General features: G+C 40.8%; 1 protein-coding gene across 7 annotated transcripts in view; it reads left to right on the forward strand.

Annotated features, from left to right (window-relative positions):
- ELMO1 (engulfment and cell motility 1) overlaps nt 1-19,229 on the forward strand; it is a 290,733-nt gene that overhangs the window by 47,017 nt on the left and 224,487 nt on the right. For all 7 annotated transcript variants that reach the window (XM_052695784.1, XM_052695782.1, XM_052695789.1 and 4 more), the window contains 2 exons: nt 9,455-9,495; nt 10,418-10,490. In XM_052695784.1, the coding sequence (XP_052551744.1) occupies nt 9,455-9,495; nt 10,418-10,490 (114 nt within the window). The remainder of the gene's footprint in view (nt 1-9,454; nt 9,496-10,417; nt 10,491-19,229) is intronic.

Below are 19,229 nucleotides of genomic sequence, written 5' to 3' on the forward strand. Positions count from 1 at the left end.
AGCACCAACAAAATAATACCAAAATTATTGTTTTTAATTTACAAAAGGGCTTAAAATAGCTCTACAGCCACGATACATGCTTTATCTAAATTTATTAGCTTTCTGTTCTGGAACTTTGTTTTAACTTTACCGTATAAGAATTAGAACAAGAAGGAAGAATGCTGACTTGCATGGAGTAGCAGTCAGCTCCCCCATGCCAGTTTGTGGGGAGGAGAAGGAGGAAAATGAGGCTGATAGAGGAAAGGCTAACAGGCCTTGCTATTCATGCAGTGACAAGAGGGACAGTGAAAGCTAAGGGGCTCGTCTCTTTTCTTCCTGACACAGAAAATGCAGATTTAGTGACAAGAAATGAAGATGGGAGAGTTGTATCACTTTCCCATATGCATAAACACAAACCTGCACGTTTTCCTTTGTTGAGGATGGGAGAAAAGTGGATGTGAACCTTAAAAACATGTGGAGTGAGGCATATTGCTAAACACAGCTCAGCTTTTGCTTCACTTAGTGCTAACTTTGTCCTGATCTGTGTATTCAGTTGAAGAGTTTGTCTGAGATATAAATCAATTGCTCCACAGAATTGTAAGCAGTCAAAAGGAAAAGGAAGGCAGAAAAGTGAAGTGACTTGACCATTACTGAGCAAGCACTGCAACTGGAGTACGTTGTTTATCTCCCAGTTGGGATCTGCTCAGTCAAGCACCATGTGACACAATTCAAAAACCACCCAAAATTTTATCATCTTTACCTTTGTCCTTCCCTTCTGATCCCTTACCAGAAAAAAGGGTGCATTTAAAAGATCAGCACTGGATTACTAGCTCCAAGAACAACAGAAAAATAACGCGCTGTACCATAATGCAAGTTCTGCATCTTTCCAGGTACTGAAACTGTTCCAAATATAGAATTAAAAATACCGTGGAAAAGACTAGAGGAAAACTTGTATTATTATTATTATTTTTTTTTTAGTTGCTTGTTGGATATTCTTGGAAGCATTTATAACTCAGCTGTGCAGTATCCCTGTTCACCTACTGTGTATATGAATGTTTTGCTTAGCAATGAAGAGAATAAGATACTTTCAAAATAGGAAATTTTACTGTAAAAACCATAGCAATTGTCAATAGTATGTTGGAAGTTCTTGGGCCTGAAAAGAGCTCATGAGTACTTTATTTCCACCAAATGATAGTGAACTTTGTTCCATACCTCCCCTTCAAGTGCATGGTTTCTGATGACATGAATTTGGAGTCAGGGAGCTTTTCTAGTTGATGCTTTGCTTTTTGTTTCTGTAGGATTATTGGCCTGGGTTCATCAACAGTGTTTTCAATATTAAGCAGACAGAATTAGTCTCACTGGGGAAGGGAGGCTCTTTGCCTGCATAACATATAATTAAGTGCTTTCCTTAACCAGCCTCTGCGCCTAACCTTTCTTCTCGTTCATTGAAATACACTATTTGATGTCAGAGCTTTGAAACTGCTTGTTTTCTGGAAAGTTGCTTTAAATAAGAAGGGAAAAAATGCATATTACTCGCATCTCCCCCTCTCATTAGAAGGGGTCTCATTAAGTCACACTAAACCTAGCAGCTGGCAGCTGCTTGTATGTGTTAAAGCTCACTTGAAAGCATGAGCAAACTAGTGTACTTTTCTGCTGTCTCTTTGAGAGATAGACTTCAGTGATTTCAGTCACTCTCTTTCAGAATGTCTTGGTTTTGTCATTTGAGTTTCTTCCTATTCCCAACATATCCTCAATTTAAAAAAAAAAACTGGAAAAACTGTGTAGAGACTTGTGCTCCTCTGAGGCGTTGCTGTATACCTGTCTTGTGGCAGTTAGTACTGTTGTGAAAGTTCATTTTCAATGAAGATGTTTAATTATGATTTATGGATATAGGGATGATCATCTTCTGAGGTCTTCCTGTTACGTAAGCAGAGGAAATGAATTGGTGTCAGATTTTGCATTCGGATCTTTGGCAGTGATTTTTGGGGATGCAGTGTGTGGAAGAGAGGAATGTGTAGGTGCTGACTGCCTGTTACCTTCATCTCCCAATCTTCTGGTTTATTAATCTCAATTAAATCTGGAAGAATATAAGAGTGTGGGGCCATGCGGGCTGTGTACAGGTTAACTGGGTTGTTGACAACGTTCTCCAGTTTGTTATAGAGATAGCCATTTTGTAATATGATGTTATTTCTTGCGTTCATCTGCACATTGATGTGCTTGAATTTGTGTCCGTTACATTTATATATACAACCTTTTTTTAGTGCTTAAATTATTTTTGATAAAGCCAGTGCTGGTTTTGGATAACATGGGTATTCCGGTCTTCACAGTGTGAATTCACAGCTCTCTTTCTGAAGCTGGAGAGGCAACATCCACAAGAGGCACAAGGCAGATATTTGAGGTTGATAGCAGGTTTTGCCTATCCACTCATGTTTGTGTGTTAATGTTGTGTACTGAAACCAGAGTTTCTTGAAACCCTGTGGTGACTTTCCTGACCGCTGGAGGTAAACATTGTTCCTACGTAAGGAAACAGTTCATAATTAAACACTTAGTTGTGCAGTCTCTTCCTTGAAGTTTACTTTTATCTATCAGATCATTAAATTTAGATAGAATTAGCAGATGTGAATCTATAAAATCAGCTAAAAAAAAAAAAAAAAAGCCCCAAACACCACAAACCAAAATCAAAACAAAAAACACAGCTGCGTTTTGCTTTTCGAAGCACAGTCTTGACCTGGTAGGCAAAATTAACAGGAGTGCTATCAAATGACAATGTCTTGTTGAAACACTGCACTGCATCACATAGGGGGTAATTTGCTGCTTTATGTTAATGCTCTCTCTAAGGTTTAGATTTCATCCTCAAACTTTTTTTAAGAATGTCTTTCAAATCACTGTTGTCTATTCTGCCAGTGTATATGTGCCCTTTCAATTGTTGGTTTTCTTTCTTCAGAAAAGTCATTGCACTTCACTGCATACTGAAAGGAAACCAAGTAAATTTTTAAATGGGACTTTTTATTTGAAAAGTTTTGGATTTCAGACCTGAACCTTTTGGGTTTCAGACCTAAATCTGGACCCTTGGGGAATGGTAACTGATTTAGCTCAGTGTTTCACAGACTGTGTGGGGAGACGCAGTTCAAAAGCAGTTGTGAAATGCTTAATTAGAGAAAGGAAGATGGCACTTTGCTTCTGCAACGTGTGTGGACTAAGAATAGCTGTAGTTCCTGTGAGTGCTGTCACCAGTATTAGTAAATCAGTACAGTCCTAGCAGCACGAGCACCAGAATTGCTCAGGTGATGAAGGAGGAAGGAATGTTGAGGTCTGCTTATACAAGAGGCTGTACCCTGAAGCACGGCTCCCTATCTTTAGTGACGGCTCCACACATCATCTCTTAAAATCAAGGCAAAGCGGGTCATGGTTAATTTTTTAGAGTGAGATTTCGTATACTTTTACAAGTTTGTGGGAAGGGCAAAGCATCTCTCTTCTTTTATCCCTAAAAGAGAGAAATAGACCAATGGACGAACCAAAGGATTGCTAACTTTTCCAAACATGAAAAAACCCACTTGACTAACTTACACCAGTTAGCTGAAGTTAGGCTTATTCAAAGCCAACTTCCATGTTTTAAACAAAGACTAGCAATTGTATAAATTTATTGCTTCCTGTTGTAACTGTCAATATTTCAATTTCATCAAATGGAAGATGAAACTGCCTGTAGTACAGATAGTAGCCAGGTTGTCATTGTAGTGGAATTATTTAGCATTTTTACTGTCAATTTAGTTTTATAATTAATAAATTGATTTGTAATTAATAGAACTGGTAAGGAAATCATATCTACTAAATTAATGTACCATTTTCTTTGTTGGGATAGTGAAAGGTCCAAATTTTATGTTACTGAAGAGCTTTTTTATCTAGAAATAAGAATAGCATTGGAAAGAGTAATGCAGGTTGTTTTTTTTTTAATGCATTGAGTGTAATTCAGTGCACTAAGGCACTATATGCACGAACAGCACTTTGTTAACATAATCATCGTTAATTGCAATAGATGGGGAAGATAGGGTTTGTTTTCTTATGGGACCATACGCCTGGGAACAATCATCATGACAGCTTCAGTTCTCTCTGTGGTGGCAGGCAGCCATCATGGGTGAAAGCATCATTTGTGTGTTAAGTTTTATTAATCTGGCTGTGATCTTCTCTAAAGCTGCGTTGCTACTGCTAGATTAGAGTCTTTCAAGGCTGTGAATTGTCATTCCAAGCTGGGTGGCTGAAAACAGATCCTGAAGGCATGCTTGAAGTCATGTCCCTCTTACAGTCATGCAGAAATAGCATCTCAGTATTCCTGATCCCTGGCACAAAGGATGTGAAGGAAGAGCTTCTTAGAAAACAAGAGGAGAATTAATACTATTTCACCTCTTTTACCTTGAGTCTGATTTTGTTAGCGTGGTTTTTGATGTCTTCAGTTGATAGCCCTCTGAAGGGTTAAGTTTTTGTTTGTGATGTTGGTTTTTTTTTGGTTTTTTTTTTGGCTATTGTTGATCCTTGTGTGTTTTTTTCAAACAGCGGTAATCTCATCTCTTAAAAGTTAATTCAGCTATACTGAAAAGAAATGTTGTGTGTAAGATGAGATTCCTGGAGTTGCACAGCACTTGAATTAATTGCGAGGTACCTCATTCGCATTCTGGCCAACTGGAGTATCCAGGAGTACTTTATAATTCAGTTATATTCTTCTTCTAGGACTCCAAGATCATACTGCAAAGGAGATCTGCAAAAAGAAATCTCAGAATGAAATTTTGTGCCTTAGTATGGGGGCTTTTCTGTGCTGGAAAGCCAGCAGTGTGTCAGTCATAAGCTGTGGGCTTGCAGAGTTATTTAAATTTGGTTTTCAGAGGTATCCTCACCTAATAAAGTGGTTGTATGGAGAGCCACATCTTAAAGCCTCACTTTGAAACGCTTGTCCTGTGAGTGCTATTTTAAATATGTGGTGCAAGTATATTGCAAGTGTGCTGTAATCCACTGGACTGTAGGTCCTTAGGTGCTTTATTACCTTTTAGTACTCTTAACTGAGATTTTTGTGTCCCTAAAAAGTCCTGGAGGAAGCAGGAAATAACATAGCCTATTAGGATCCCAGCATGTGAAGTAAGTTGTAAAATTCTGTTTTGCTTGTTTTAATAATGTTGTTTTTCACTCCAGAGCACTGCTTCTTTATTTTACTATCAAGTTATCATCTTTAGTGTGATCTCTGGAGCAATGCTTAAATGTAGTGAAATACAGATTTCAGTATTACTGTAGCCCAGTGCCTGAGGAATGAGTCAGGTCTCACTGTTGTTCAGTGGTAGTCAGTGGAGGGAGTGGATCCCAGCCGTGGCTCCGATCACGGCAGGTAGGCTGGGCTGGCTGGAGACCAAAGCTGCCCAGGACCTTCCCCTTGCACGAGGTTGGCCCTTATACTTTGAGAAATCAACGGCAAGGTGAATCCGGGAGCCGGGCCTCCTGGTGCCTGGCCCACTAGTATTTGCTGCAGCTGTAACTCATGTAGTGCAACGGGAACAGATGAAGCTTCTACTGACGAAGAAAAGAGGTATTTCTGTTATGTAAAATTCATAGAAATGACTTTCACACCAAAAGATTTGTTAGCAGAATGCTAGCATTAATTACAGACAGAATGGGCTGTTTATTGGCTTAAGATTCTCCTTTTTTTGACAGATGTGTAGATCAGCAACAGAACTTTGACGCTGGACGTTTTCCACTAACAGATGTGATGCATCTGCTGTTTTTTGGCTTAACGGCAACAAGAGTTAAGGTTTTTCCTCTCCTCTCATTAGAAGGTATCAGGCAGGGAAGGCAATATCCCAATCCTCATCCAAAACAAACAAACAAAGCCGTTTGAAAAGGAAAGGTATTTAGCCTTTGGCCTAAAGGGAGCCATCTGGCATAGCGCCCTGGGAGTACACCTGAACTGCACCTGTAACACAGGCTGCTAAACAGATTTGGGCTTCTGTCGTCTTCATGATACACACAAACACTGTCTCTTTGATTTGGAAGTGCTTTAAGCCCAGGTTAGTGTACTTATGATTGAACTTGGTTTGAGCTTGGATTGAGCTTGGTGAGCATTGTCTGTTTTGGGCTGTTGCTCATCCTGAAGTTTCCTTAGAATGAAGCTTTCCAACCAGCATGCCCATACTAAGTGCTGCTTGTTTGGGTGCTTACCTCTGTGGGGAACCTGAGGTGTAGGCATGAAAGGATTAAGCTGGCAGAGTAATAGGGGGAAATCTTGATCTGTGCTCTTCAAGTTACTACAGGAGTGGTACAAAATACTACGCAGGCAGCATCCTGCATAGTGCAGGGTTGGAAAGTGAAGTGGAAGCTGAAGTGGACCCATGTTTGGGATCTGCACGTCCCTAAGCACAAGCAGCCTGGAGGTGTGTCCTGAGAGGCACACAGCTGAGCAGAAATGCTGACTAGGTATTGCTGCCAGACTACAGACACGAGTATGAGGTGTCAATGCAGATAAAGTTTTACTGGGTGTGCAAATTCACATCAGTTCTAGCACTGCCTATGCTTAGTGTTCTCTGTGTCCATGCAGACCAACAAAGCTGGATTGTCCTGTTACTGTTTCCCATTAGGTTTCAGCTACAAATTTAATATCTACACTAGGATAACATGCTTATACTAACTGATGTGCTCAGTGCAGGATGGTTGTGATGTGCTAGCTGAAGGGGTTATGTCCTAATAGGGAGCATAAGATTTGCTTTAGTCTGTTATTTCATGCATTAAAGCTACAGCTTGATCTTCTTAAAGCTTTAAGAAGATCATCACAGCGTGTGTAAAAGCACACTTCATTTTTGCTAGCATAGGAGAGGACGTAAAGGCAAAAATATCTAAAAACTCTAGTACGAAATAATCATTTAGATGAAGGGAATACTGTGAAATAGTTTTGGTTTATCTGATGGTAAGGAGCTTTTTGAAGTATGTTAGGTAATAAAGTGCATTTTGTTTATTTATTTAGAACTGTAAACACAACAAAGACAATGGATGCATTTCCATAAAAATAATTGTGAAAAGATGCAATTGACCAAAACGTCAAGCTGTTTTTCTCCTTGACAGCAGCCAAATATTGATAGCTGCACCAAAATAAAACCTGCAGAAAGTGGAGGTGAACTTTTACCTCATCTTACTTGGTTCATTTAAAAAAAAAACAAAAGAAACAATCTCATTGCTCACCCTTTTGCCACTTGTAGAGCAAATAACACAAGAGTGCCTGTCCTGCAGCCTGCAACAGCCCTTATGATGCTCACAACTGGGAGCTCTTGTGATGGTGGCATTTGTCTGCTTGGTGCAGTAGGGGAAAGTTGTGTCTATAGTTACACGTAGGGGGAGTGGAGCCTGCGGGATTATTAGAAGCAGGAGCTTATTAGGATTGCAAATGTAAGCTGTTTTACATTTGTTAATTTGTAAACTCACTGTACTGCTATCAAATTGCTAATGGCAAGCCCTTTGTATGAAGATTTGCACTTTTTCTTCATTCTGTTGCTGTGAAGTATGTTTAGTCACAGTACGGTGCAGTGGTGCACCAGGGAGCCCCAGCAGTTCTCTGAAGGGCTGCAGGCCATGTGTGGCCAGCAAGTGAGCCTTGCCCAAGCTTCAAGCAGCCCCATGCTTCTCCCTCAGTGGGATGGTTTTCTGCTAGGGATAGAAGGAAGAGAGCAGTTGAGAACTGGAGTTGATCACACAGGATTGTTGTTTGTTTCCCTGTGTGTGCGTTTTCTCCTCCACGGGGAGATGTGATTTTTTGCTGTATGAGGAGAAGCTAGCACTGTTGGAAACTGCAAAATGCCTCAGAGCAGGGGGACAGCAGGTCAGAGCAACCACACGTAGGTGACACAGTACTCCAGTCTGAGGAACTGATGAAGCTGTGTGGTGGAAAGCCTTTCTCTTGTGCAACTGGCTTGGTCTGGCTCCACTTGTGCTCACACAGGTGAAAAGGTGCATGCTGGTGTTCGCAAAGGAGAGCACTCACACTTCTTGCCTTTTCTCTCATGTGCTGGCATTTGCTATTCATTTAGGCACACATAACAGGTCAGATGAGGATACGGATCCAGAGGAAAGCTTCTTTTTCTTTCTACTACATCAGTTTTTAGCTTGGTCATGTTCTCTGGTGTCTCATCTGCGTCATCACATGAAAACAATAGTGGCAGTGAGGGAGATGGGGAGGGGGTCCAGCAAAGGGGTGCAGGATCCTTTCAGCAGATGCTTTCATTCAGCTTTGATTAAAATGCTCGTGTTGTGTTTCTGCCTGCTTATAAACAGACTTGGTAGATTGGACTGTTGAAATAACAAATCTTACCCAAGTTTGACATGAGCAGGGATTCCCATTCCTGATTTTCTGTTCAGGCAATGGTGCAGTTCAGAAAACAAATCCAAGAGGAAAAGTAATTCCCCCCCCCCCCCAATGCATCCTGCTACTGAGCTGAATTTTAGCCTAACCGGTTTTCCATAAGCACTAAAGGCAGACTGCATCTTTTGGCAACAGTGTTGTCTTCAGGGTTGTTTATGGGTTGTTGTGTGGTTTAGTTTGTTTTCTTGTTCTTAGTTAAGAATTCAGTGAACTGCATTTGTTGAAAGTAGAGAGAAATCTGCTCTGCTGTTTGAGCGATTTGGGGAGTTCACACAAAACAACATATCTATGTGATAATATGTGTGGTCACCCAGTCTTGGAGAAAAAAGAGCCTGCAGTTATCCAAAAGTGATATTTAGGCTGTTTCATTTTGCAGTGCAACTTCATCCATATTTTGAGTAAAACCCATAATTTTCTCCTTTTAGCCACCAGTTTCCCAAAAGCATTTGTATGTACGCTCTGTATTTGTAGCAGTGTTCAGAGCACCATGACCAGACCAGTCTGCTCCTACTTCTTTGAGACCCAAAGCAGCAGGGCTGTTTTCACTCAGTCTAAATGCTAGTGCCTGCAGATACAGAAAATAGAACTGATGCATCTGGGATCTTAACACCTTCTAGCTAATGCTTTAACAGAGAGGAGCCTGTGTATGCATACTCAGTGAGGATTACTGTCAACATATGAATGATAACTGAAAGGGACAAAAGAAGATTTAAAAATATTGAATGTTTTCTTGCTTTGGATGTCATTCCTGGAAAATGCTCATGTTAGTATCTGAATGTTCTGTTTTTGCTGGGCAATGGGATGCAGTGCACACAAAAGACCTTTTGATTGCTCAGTGTGGAGAAGCTGTGTGGGTTAAAGTTGCCAAAAAGGGCTGATAATGTCATCAAGAGTGTGCTTAGAACTGCTGTCCTTGTAGCTTATCAGACCAAAATACTGAAAAACTTTTGGACCCTTCTAAGCTTAATGTTGAAAAGAAAACGAGGTACTGCTAACTTGTTTTTTTCTTTGGAATCAGTGCTTTAGGAATTATTTTAATACACAGGCTATTACAACTCAGTGATATTTGCTTTTTCTTTTTTCCTTAAACAGAAAAAGCCACTGTCCTCTATAATAAAAGAAGTCTGCGATGGGTAAGTTCTGTGATGTACTGTGGTGTGGATACTGTACCTCTTTCAGTTATTAAATCAACATGGAGATAATGACTGTTCTGAAGAAAATTTAGGCATTCTTTATTACAAGCCATTAGGTTATTCAGCCTCGTAGTTGTGTTATCTTTGGACTTTGAATTTATAACGTGTCTTGGATCAACTACCTGCAAGATGAGGCTCCAAACAAAACTCTTCCATCATATGTGGGCAGTTCATTTAGCCAGTTTGTTTCTGTTCTACACAGATATGTATTTTTACCATCCTCACCTAATGGTTTTGATCCCTGCATCTCATAGGTGAAGGAACTGCTGCCCTGGCCATGGCTTGGATTTCCAAGCACTGCACAAATATTGTTTCAAGCAATTGCTACCATAGAGGAGAAGCCAGTTTACTTTTAATAGATTGCTGCTGAATTAAATGAGGTGGTGGTTTGAGCAATGTTATACATCATCTTAGCACTACAGACATTGGGTATTGTAAAAGCCAGCATAAAATTGTGGTATTGTAAATGTTTTTAGTAATCTAGTGGTATAATTACAAGAAAGGAATTAGACCTGGTTTTTTTTGTGGTTTTTTTTTTTAGACAGATCTGGAATGAATATCAGATCCTTATCAACTTTTTTTGGAGCACTGAAGTATCACTGTATTGACAAAATAGGGCTTTGTTTCAGTTATGCAAAGAGGAAATATCTAATTTATGGGATGTATTTGTACTGAAGTTTTCCCTTTGTGAAAATACATACTTTTTAAAACTTTGGAGCACATCATTTAGAACTACGAATCAGTATGAGAAATACATGGGAAGGGCAGGGCATTTATTTGATCACAGTCAAGTTATGCAAAGGATATTTTTTTTAATCTTTGACGTTTCATTTTGTAATTAATTTATTTTCATTTTTCTAAGGTGGTCTCTTGCAAATCATGATCAGTTTGCACTGCAGCATGCTGATAGTTCTAACTTCTACATCACAGAAAAGGTTGGTAAATCATTCAGCACAACTCTTGCATATTGCACTAAAATACTTGCTACAATTTATTTTAAGCTAACATACAAACAAAAAATACAGGTTTTTTTTCCAGAATGATACCAATGAGGATATGTGTACCAAGAGACCTTGTGTCATGATTTTGCAGTGATTTCTTGTGTTAGGAAAGTTGAAATAAAAGGCTGAATGTGCAGAGGCCCTCATGTCTATCAAGTTTAATCAGTCTTCAGCACTGAGATCTCAGCTTCCATATTTGTTCATGTTTAGTATTCTGCTGGAAAGCTGTGTTCAGGAAATTGAAATATGTGAAACACGAAGGGCTCTTTGAAGTATGAGGAGAACTTCAGTGCATATTGCTTCCCTCTTTGGTTGCTTACGTGGAAATAAGCTTTGATGACTGTGTAATATTTGCAACTCCTTCATGCCTGCTGCCTTGTCTCTTTCCTCCTGTGTGTATTCTGTTGCTGCCTTTTTTGTCCCCAGACAGAATGGCAGTGGATGATTCATGAAGTGATGCAATGATTTCAGCACTGAGTAGTGAAATGGCTGTAGCTGTAATAAAAATGGAATGTCTAGTCTGAATAAATGGGACATACTCATATGAATGAGGCGAAGTAGTACATTCATTCCTAGCATTACTGATAGAAATGTTGAAATTGCACAGACACACATGCACACACACACAGAGTAATTTGTTTGGGAGGTTGCACAAGGTTGCTGCAGAGGATGTGCGCTTGCAGCCCAGAAGGCCAGCTGCATGCTGGGTTGCATCAAGAGGAGTGTGTGACCAGCAGGTCAAAGGAGGCGATTCTGCCCTTCTTCTCTGCTGTTGTGAGTCCCCACCTGGAGTATTATGTCCAGTTCTGGGGCCCACAACACAAGGAGGATGTGGAGCTGTTGGAGTAAATCCAGAGGAGCACTGTGAAAATGACTAAAGGGCTGGAGCACCTCCCCTATGAGGACAGGCGGAGAGAGTTGGGGCTCTTCAGCCTAGAGAAGAGAAGGCTCTGGAGGGGCCTTCCAGCAGCCTTCCAGTACCCAGGAAAGCTGGGGAGAGTCTTTTTATAAAGGCATGTAGCAACAGGATGAGGGGAAATGGCTTTAAACTGGTAGAGGGCGGATTTAGACTGGGTGTTAGAAAGAAGTTCTTTATCGTGAGGGTGGTGAAACACTGGAACAGGTTACCAGCAATGTTATGAATGTCCCCATGGAGGCGTTTGAGGCCAGGCTGGATGGGGATTTGAGCAACCTGGCTTAGTGGGAGGTGTCCCTGGCCATAGCAGGGGGGTTGGAACCAAATGATCTTAAAGGTCCCTTCCAACCCAAACCATTCTGTGAGTCTTTGACAAAGAACGTGATTCAAAAGCTATTGATGCCAGCATGAAGATTCCCTCAGAGTTAGAGGCTTTTGAACTAAATAGGCCTGAGCTTAGCTGAATAGAGGCAGATACCTCTTGAACTGCTTTGTTATCAGTTCAGTTTTTGCTTGCGTTTAAACTGAGGAGTGACTTTGTTTTGTTTTGTATTTCACTGTTGTTTAGGAACTGCTAAACTCAGCTGAGACATGAATTGCAGCAAGAGAAAAGTTAGTTCTTATCCCCACCCAAGAAATAAAGGGAACTTTGACACAGTGGAGCATTTAGAAAAACTAAATTTAGCAAGATTACTAGAGCAGTTGCTCATAAGATAGTTCTGCTTGTATTTTTTTTTCTCCAGCAGTCCATTTCATCATTTAACTGTTTGTCACCCCAGACAACCTTCTCAGCAAGTCGTTGTCTGTTTTGGGATCTCTCCCTCTTTCCTTTTTTTTTTTTAAAAAAAAAAAAAAAAATAAAATCTCTTTTTCAAGTTTCAGTTGACAGACAGTCCATGACAAGGAGAACTATTGAAATAATTATTGTCTGCTGCATTTTTCCTCTACCCAAATTAAACATTGAGGCTGTTTTGCTAATTTTCCTGATTTGTGATGCAGCATTCTTCGATAAGCTAAGCACAGCTGAACTTGCCTGTTGGTGTTTAGACTCTGGATTGTACTGTATATATTTCCAAGATGAAGGGTTGAGCAAATACTTGGATTTGTTGAAGGAATTTGTTCTGATACAGAGGAGCCTTTCAGGCTTTGCCTCCACCTTTGGTGAGTAGGATCCTGTGGTTTTAGAGAAGATACACGTTTATGTTCTGCATAAAAAGAGGTGTGATGCCTTTGCCAGTGTTGAACTTACACTGAGGGTGGAAAAGGGTGGTCTTCTAGAAGAGGTCTGATCATACTGCTGAGAGGACTTTGAGTTTGTTTGTTCCCTACTGAAAATATGCAGTGGCTGAGTCACATAAATAAGAGAGAAGAGCTCTAAATGCCACCAGTATTACTCAGATGTCTGTGACTTTTATGAGTTATTGCTCAATGTTTATCACTGTTTGTTGGAGTGAGGCTGTAAAGAGAGGCTTATATAGGCTGTCACCCCTTCTGCAGGCTTTCCTTCGTTTGTGTATTGTGAGATATTGTTGCTTTCTGAATTAAAACATGGAGAATGCGAGGTATGAGGACAAACGCGTGTGCTTCAGTGAAGCTACAGCACTGATGATGAGGCCATAAAAGAAATGTTGCTTTAATTTACCTCTTACTAGGAGAACAGCAGCTCTTTTGCTACAGCTTCTGTTGAGCAAATGTTTTTAAGGCTCTCAGAGACTAACATAATGGCACTATGTATAAGCCATGTTACTGCAGAGCCTGGGTGATTCCTGATTTGAGACCTTCCAGTTAGAGATGATTTTTAAAAAATGCCATCATGTTTAAAAATACCAGAAAGAAAAGCAAAGTAGTGAAATGTTGTACAAGGTAACTAGAAACTTGTAGTGCAAATGCTACACAGCGTAAGACTGTCAGCACATGGCTCACAATTACTTATGTTTTTGGGTGGCAAACAGCGCATCTGTGTTTTGGTTGTCATATGCAGAACTCTTTATCTTTTGTAGCTGACCTATATTTCTTGATTATACTGTACATAAATGAAAATAACACCCAAACAGTTCTGTCTCTTACTTTTTATTTATGGCTGTACTTGGAAAAATGCCTCTACAGGAGTAGCAATAACTCCTTCAGACTGCATAAGGGCAGTCTTCTAGCAAATCTTGAGTCAGGCTGTGTTTCTACTGGAGGTGGGTCTTATCTCAGGAGCTGCAGTCTGGACAGCTTCTCCAGGGTTCTGGTTTGGCTAAATCTGTGAAAAGGCAGTGGAAAGTGTTAATTATCTATTTTTGGCAATTTTTTAAAAATTAGAAATAAAAAACAAGAAAGGCAAGTAGGCACAGCTCCTAAGCTTGAGCCTAGCTGGTGTTTTAATCACAATGCGTTTGACTGTTATTGTATTGCGATGTGCATCTCTTTATAAAATGCCCTTCATAGAATCATAGAATCACCAAGGTTGGAAAAGACCTAAAAGATCACCCAGTCCAACCGTTCACCTATTCCCAATAGCTCCCACTAAACCATGTCCCTCAACACAACATCCAGCCTTTCCTTGAACACCCCCAGGCTCGGTGACTCCACCACCTCCCTGGGCATCCATTCCAGTGCCTGACCACCCTTTCTGAAAAGTAATACTTCCTGATGTCCAGCCTGAATCTCCTTGTTGTCAGGAAATGCCTCTCTGAGACAGGTTAAACATATAAAAGCCTGACTCCTGAACCAGGATCTCATTGTGCTAGGGGCTACATGACAGAGAATAAAAGTCGCCTCTGCTTTGTTCTGCCCAGGTTGTAGTTGAGCAGATGTTTGTATGCATCAGGTGGAATAACCCGGGAACACTTATAGCCTTGGCAAGCTCAGTTTTAGAACAGAAAATGCTATACGAAGAGCAGAAAATGACTGTATAATTGTGCTGTGTGGTTTTCTGGGCTGAAAACCCTAACTAGGATTTCTGCCCACTGTACTCCTTAGCTGGCAGAACTGGGAATCCAGAAGCAGACAGCCAAGTGACTCCATGCAGTGCATTTTAGGGTGAACCTGGTCTTCACATCTTAAGATATGGACATAGTAATGTCAGAGAGAATGCAGAGAAAGGCTAGTGAAATGATCAAGGGATTTGAGCAGCTGCCTCACAATGCAGGGCTTCCTTTAACATCTGCCGTACAGAAAAAGTGAATGCTGAGGAAACATGAGGGAAACGAAGGCAGCCAGATCATGACCCTGAACAGCATCTGCTACTTTTACAGCTGGAAAAAGAATATGAGGTTAGATGTGACAATGGGCTGACTCAGTGGCAAATGACTTAAGTTCATTTTTAGTCACTGAAAGTTTTAGTAAGGTGAGAGTTGAGAGATAGAGGTAATCATCAACATCGTGCTTCTTGGCATGACAGGACTGTACTGTTTTAGAAGAAATACTGAGGTAGTTAATCTATAGTAATGCTTATTTTCAAGCAGGTTGCTGGCAACAGGGAGTATCTTATAGATTTTCACTTCAGAATTTAAGGATAGCATTTTCCTTTGAGGGGGGGGGGGAAGCACTGACATCACTGAATGCTGCTGAAACCAGAAACCACATACTAAAAAAAGTCCATGCTTTGCATGATTTACTCATTTTCAGGTGGAGTCACCTGCAAAACCACCATCATTAAATATGGCTTGCTGCGTAAATCAACAGTGCTGTTAGGCTATGAGCAGACATCCTTCTGATGGATTAAAAAAGAAAAGGCAACATTTATTTTTAACCTGTGTCAGTTCCCCAAATCAAGTAACCACAGACGGTTGTACCCATAGCACGGAAGTGGGAGGCAGATAACAAGCAGCACCGTCGTCCTCCGAAAAGAGCATGAGAGCAGCATCCTGCAAACTAGACATCAGGAAAGATAGACTTAGCTGGACACGTCCTGTTCTTGGTGAGATCGTGTGGGGAAATCAGAACAGGGAAGTGAAATGGACAATAAAAAAAAAAGTGAAAAGGCCTTGTGTTGAAATTAGTTTTCTGATGCAGTTCACCCAGTGCATTCATGCACAGCACCCCTGAGGGCCAGAGCAGGAGCAGTGGCTCCTTATCAGATGCTGTTGTTAAGAGAAATTGATAAAGACCCAAGCAAGGATGATGGTTTGCAGTCACTTTTGACAATTGGAATCATAGCTTGTTAACGATAAGGTGAAGTCTTGCTTTTCAGTCTCTTCTTCGTTCCTACCACCATTTCTGTATGGCATAAACATACATAATTGTAGAAACTACTGAATGAGTCAGTAAGGGAGCTAACCCAGCAGAAAATTTACCATCTTGAGGTTTTGATGAATTTGTGAGGGAAAAGACAGAAATTAGTGTTTCCAGTGTAAACAGGAAAGAGAAGCAGCTCATTTTGCAAGCAATAAATGTATAATTGCTCTGAGATTTGTTTAAGGGGAAGCCTGCAGGTGCTTGTATTCCTGTAATGTGGGCGTTGTTCTGCTCCTGCCTTGCCTGTGCCCTTATCAGACACAGTCTGTAAGTGAAGCATCCCTTCTCCATCTGTGATTACAGTCAGATTTTGCCACAGGTTCATTCCACATCAGCCTAAGATAGTTCAATGTCCAATTGATGGACATAAGAGGTCCTAGCTGTTTTGTTTGTTTGTTTTTTTTTTAAAAAAAAGCCAAATTTCATTTCTCTTCCAATGCTTCCTTTAACTTCTCCTCCTCAGTGAATTCTGTGGCAGGATTCCAGAGTCCTGCACCACACCTTACATCAGATCAGGCAGATTCTTTGTTAAGTGAATGAAATGAATCAAAATGGCATAGTGTTAGCAGATTTTGCAAGGCTGTGCAGGTGCCACAAAATAGTAAGTATGTAGGAATGTGAGGGGAATACTGTGTCACACTGATGGTAGAGAAAAGCAAATGCTGGACGTTGATACAGTTCAAATCCGGACTGAAATCTGCCATTTATGTATCATTACTAATGAGTATATTTTCATGAGTAATGCAGAAGGGTGGACAAAAGGAGCAGGCCACTGAATACATTTCTCTAATTCCCTGCTTTTGTGCTACTTTCCATTCTTATCAGTGCATCAGATACCTTCATTATTCAGTCTTCCAACTCGCTGAAATTCAGTTGACCAATGAAAACAAGTTAAAATGCTGAAAATGTGAATGAAAAAGCCTTCAAAAGCACTCAACTCTACAAATGATTCACTTCTTGTCCTGCTATTTGCATATACTCCCACACAAGGAGCCTCTAGTGGCATGATGGAATTTCACATGAATATACAACTACAAGTTGTAGTCAGCGAAAATTGAGTCACGAGCAAAACCACCTTTGAGAAAGGACAACCCGTGGCTCCAGGCTGCTTCTCAGCTTGGGGAAGATGAGGGTTTGAAGGATGTGTAAGTGGAGCAAGGAGCTGAACAATGGCAGCGAGAGCAAGGTGGAGGCAGGTCCCTTTGCAGAACAGCACAGAAGTCTCTCAAAATAATTGGAGGTGTCTTAGTGTCTGCTCTCCTCCGTTTCATGCAGTGAGCATATAAGGAGACAGAGGTGGCAGGAAAGAAGATTGAAATTGCAGGGAATCTTGAAAGGTATCAGAAGGCATTTTTATAACAAACAAAAAATCCAACTTAACTAACAACTGAATAAAAATGGTCTGCAGTCAGTAAGCTGATCTTGCAGGTCATTTCCAGTCTTGTGATTCTATGATTCTAAGCTGTCAATGAGTAAAATTTAATTCAATATTTTAAGAATTTTTAAATTTAATTTAAAACTATGGTACCTTCTTATGCTGAGCATATCGTCATGCTTGTCACAAAGCTGGCAGCAAGTTAGTATTTTATTCCTAGTAGTTGCTCTGATGCAGTTTTACCACATCCTTACCTTAGCAGCAAAGTCAGCACTGACAGCGTTCTTCCCCAGCTCCACACTCTTCCAGTCCCCTGTGCTGCTTTATCACACCTTCAGATCTGACAAAATAACTGTTTCTGAGCCTGTGCTGTAAGCTGAACAGCTGCAGTGATCCAGCTCCTTTGCTGTCCTTTTATCCTTAGAGACCAAGTTTGAGCTAAAAAGGGTCCCTCTCAGACACAGAGCACGTGGTGGGCAGTGCAGACACACAAACAAATCTAGAGGAGGCGGACTGTGCCTTCAGGGCCAAGATTAAGCAGAGTTGAGGGACCACACTTACAACTGTAAGTTCTTATGTTGAATTGATGCTCTCTGGTTGGTTTAAAACAGCACTGCTGATGGTGCCTGGCATTAACTGGCTGCTGCAGTGTGCTGAGTCAGTCCTTTAAGAGAGACCTGTCTTGTCCTGAGTTGTAACTTAATGGTAGTCATTATGGGTGATCAAAAATGGCAGTTAGTTATCATTTTGTCCATCCTTACTACCTGGCCACACTCATCTTGATGACGATGTTACAGAGTTGCTAACTCTAGCACCAAGTGTATTTCACAACTCTAATTTTTTGTTGTGTCAATTTGGAGGAAGGTATAGTAAAATAATAGCAATGTGAAAACAGGGAAGAATCAACTTCATAGTGATGTAACTAAGTAAAGAATTTTGTATTTCTTGGCAGTTATTCATTAGCTTGGTTAGAGATGCCTGCGAATAAGACTGGTCAAGCGTAAAAAGTAGTGCTGAGCAAACTATAAACACAGGAACCAATGCTTGTAGGTTTTCCTCAAATATGTTAAGAAAACATACAACTCCAACCAACTGTAGTGAGTTGAATTATGAGATATTTTGCTGGATATAGCAGGTTATTATGAGACGAGTACATGGCAAAATATATCATTCAATACTGAAGTTTTTTTTTCTGAAGTATGTCTCCAGAAATGGCATAACTGTTTTGGTAGCATTTTTTGAAAACAAACATACATACCTTCATCCCTCCCCGGAGCCTGGAGGACTCCTAATGCTCTGTTAACCCTACTGTTTACATGCAAGCCTCTTGTGTAAGTTTTGAGCAAACTCTGACTGTGGCACAATAAAGGCAACATTACAGAATCACAGAATCACCCGGGTTGGAAGGGACCTCAAGGATCATGTAGTTCCAACCCCCCTGCCCAGCAGGGCCACCAAACATACACATTCAGATCAGGTTGCCCAGGACCCCGTCCAACCTGGCCTTGAACACGTCCAAGGACGGGGCATCCACAACCTCCCTGGGCAGCCCGTTCCAGGGCCTAACTACTCTCCTTGTGAAGAACTTCCCCCTAACATCCAACCTAAATCTTTCCTCCTTCAACTTGGATCCATTTCCCCTAGTCCTGCTGTTGTCAGCCCTTCTGAAGAGTTTACTCCCCTCCTGGGTGTAGGTTCCCTTCAGGTATTGATAGGCTGCAATGAGGTCACCCCGCAGCCTTCTCTTCTCCAGGCTGAACAAGCCCAACTCCCTCAGCCTGTCCTCATAGGGGAGGTGCTCCAGCCCCCTGATCATCTTAGTGATGAGAAGCGACAGAATCTGGTGAAAGATGATTTAGATTTGTGTTGCTTCAGCTGGTGGACTTGAAAGTTAGAAGTTCTTAGGAAGAGAATACAAAGCTAGAAGTCCAGGTATCCTCTACTCTTGCAGTTTTGTAGTTCATGTTGTTTATTTGGGTGTTGAAAACTCAGCTTGGAAAGCATTGTGTAGGGCTGTGGTGCTTGGAAATGTCAAGTATTCAGTTACATTCTTATGAGTGTAGACTTTTGCTAGGTGTATTATTGCAGGTGGGGCTCATTTGTATCCACAGTATGACTGTTGTCTTAGTCCTAGGCAATGTTTATAAGAAATGTGTTTTCT

The sequence above is a fragment of the Tympanuchus pallidicinctus genome, unplaced genomic scaffold (genome assembly GCF_026119805.1).
Source record: "Tympanuchus pallidicinctus isolate F22 unplaced genomic scaffold, pur_lepc_1.0 scaffold3, whole genome shotgun sequence".
NCBI classification, from domain to species: domain Eukaryota; kingdom Metazoa; phylum Chordata; class Aves; order Galliformes; family Phasianidae; genus Tympanuchus; species Tympanuchus pallidicinctus.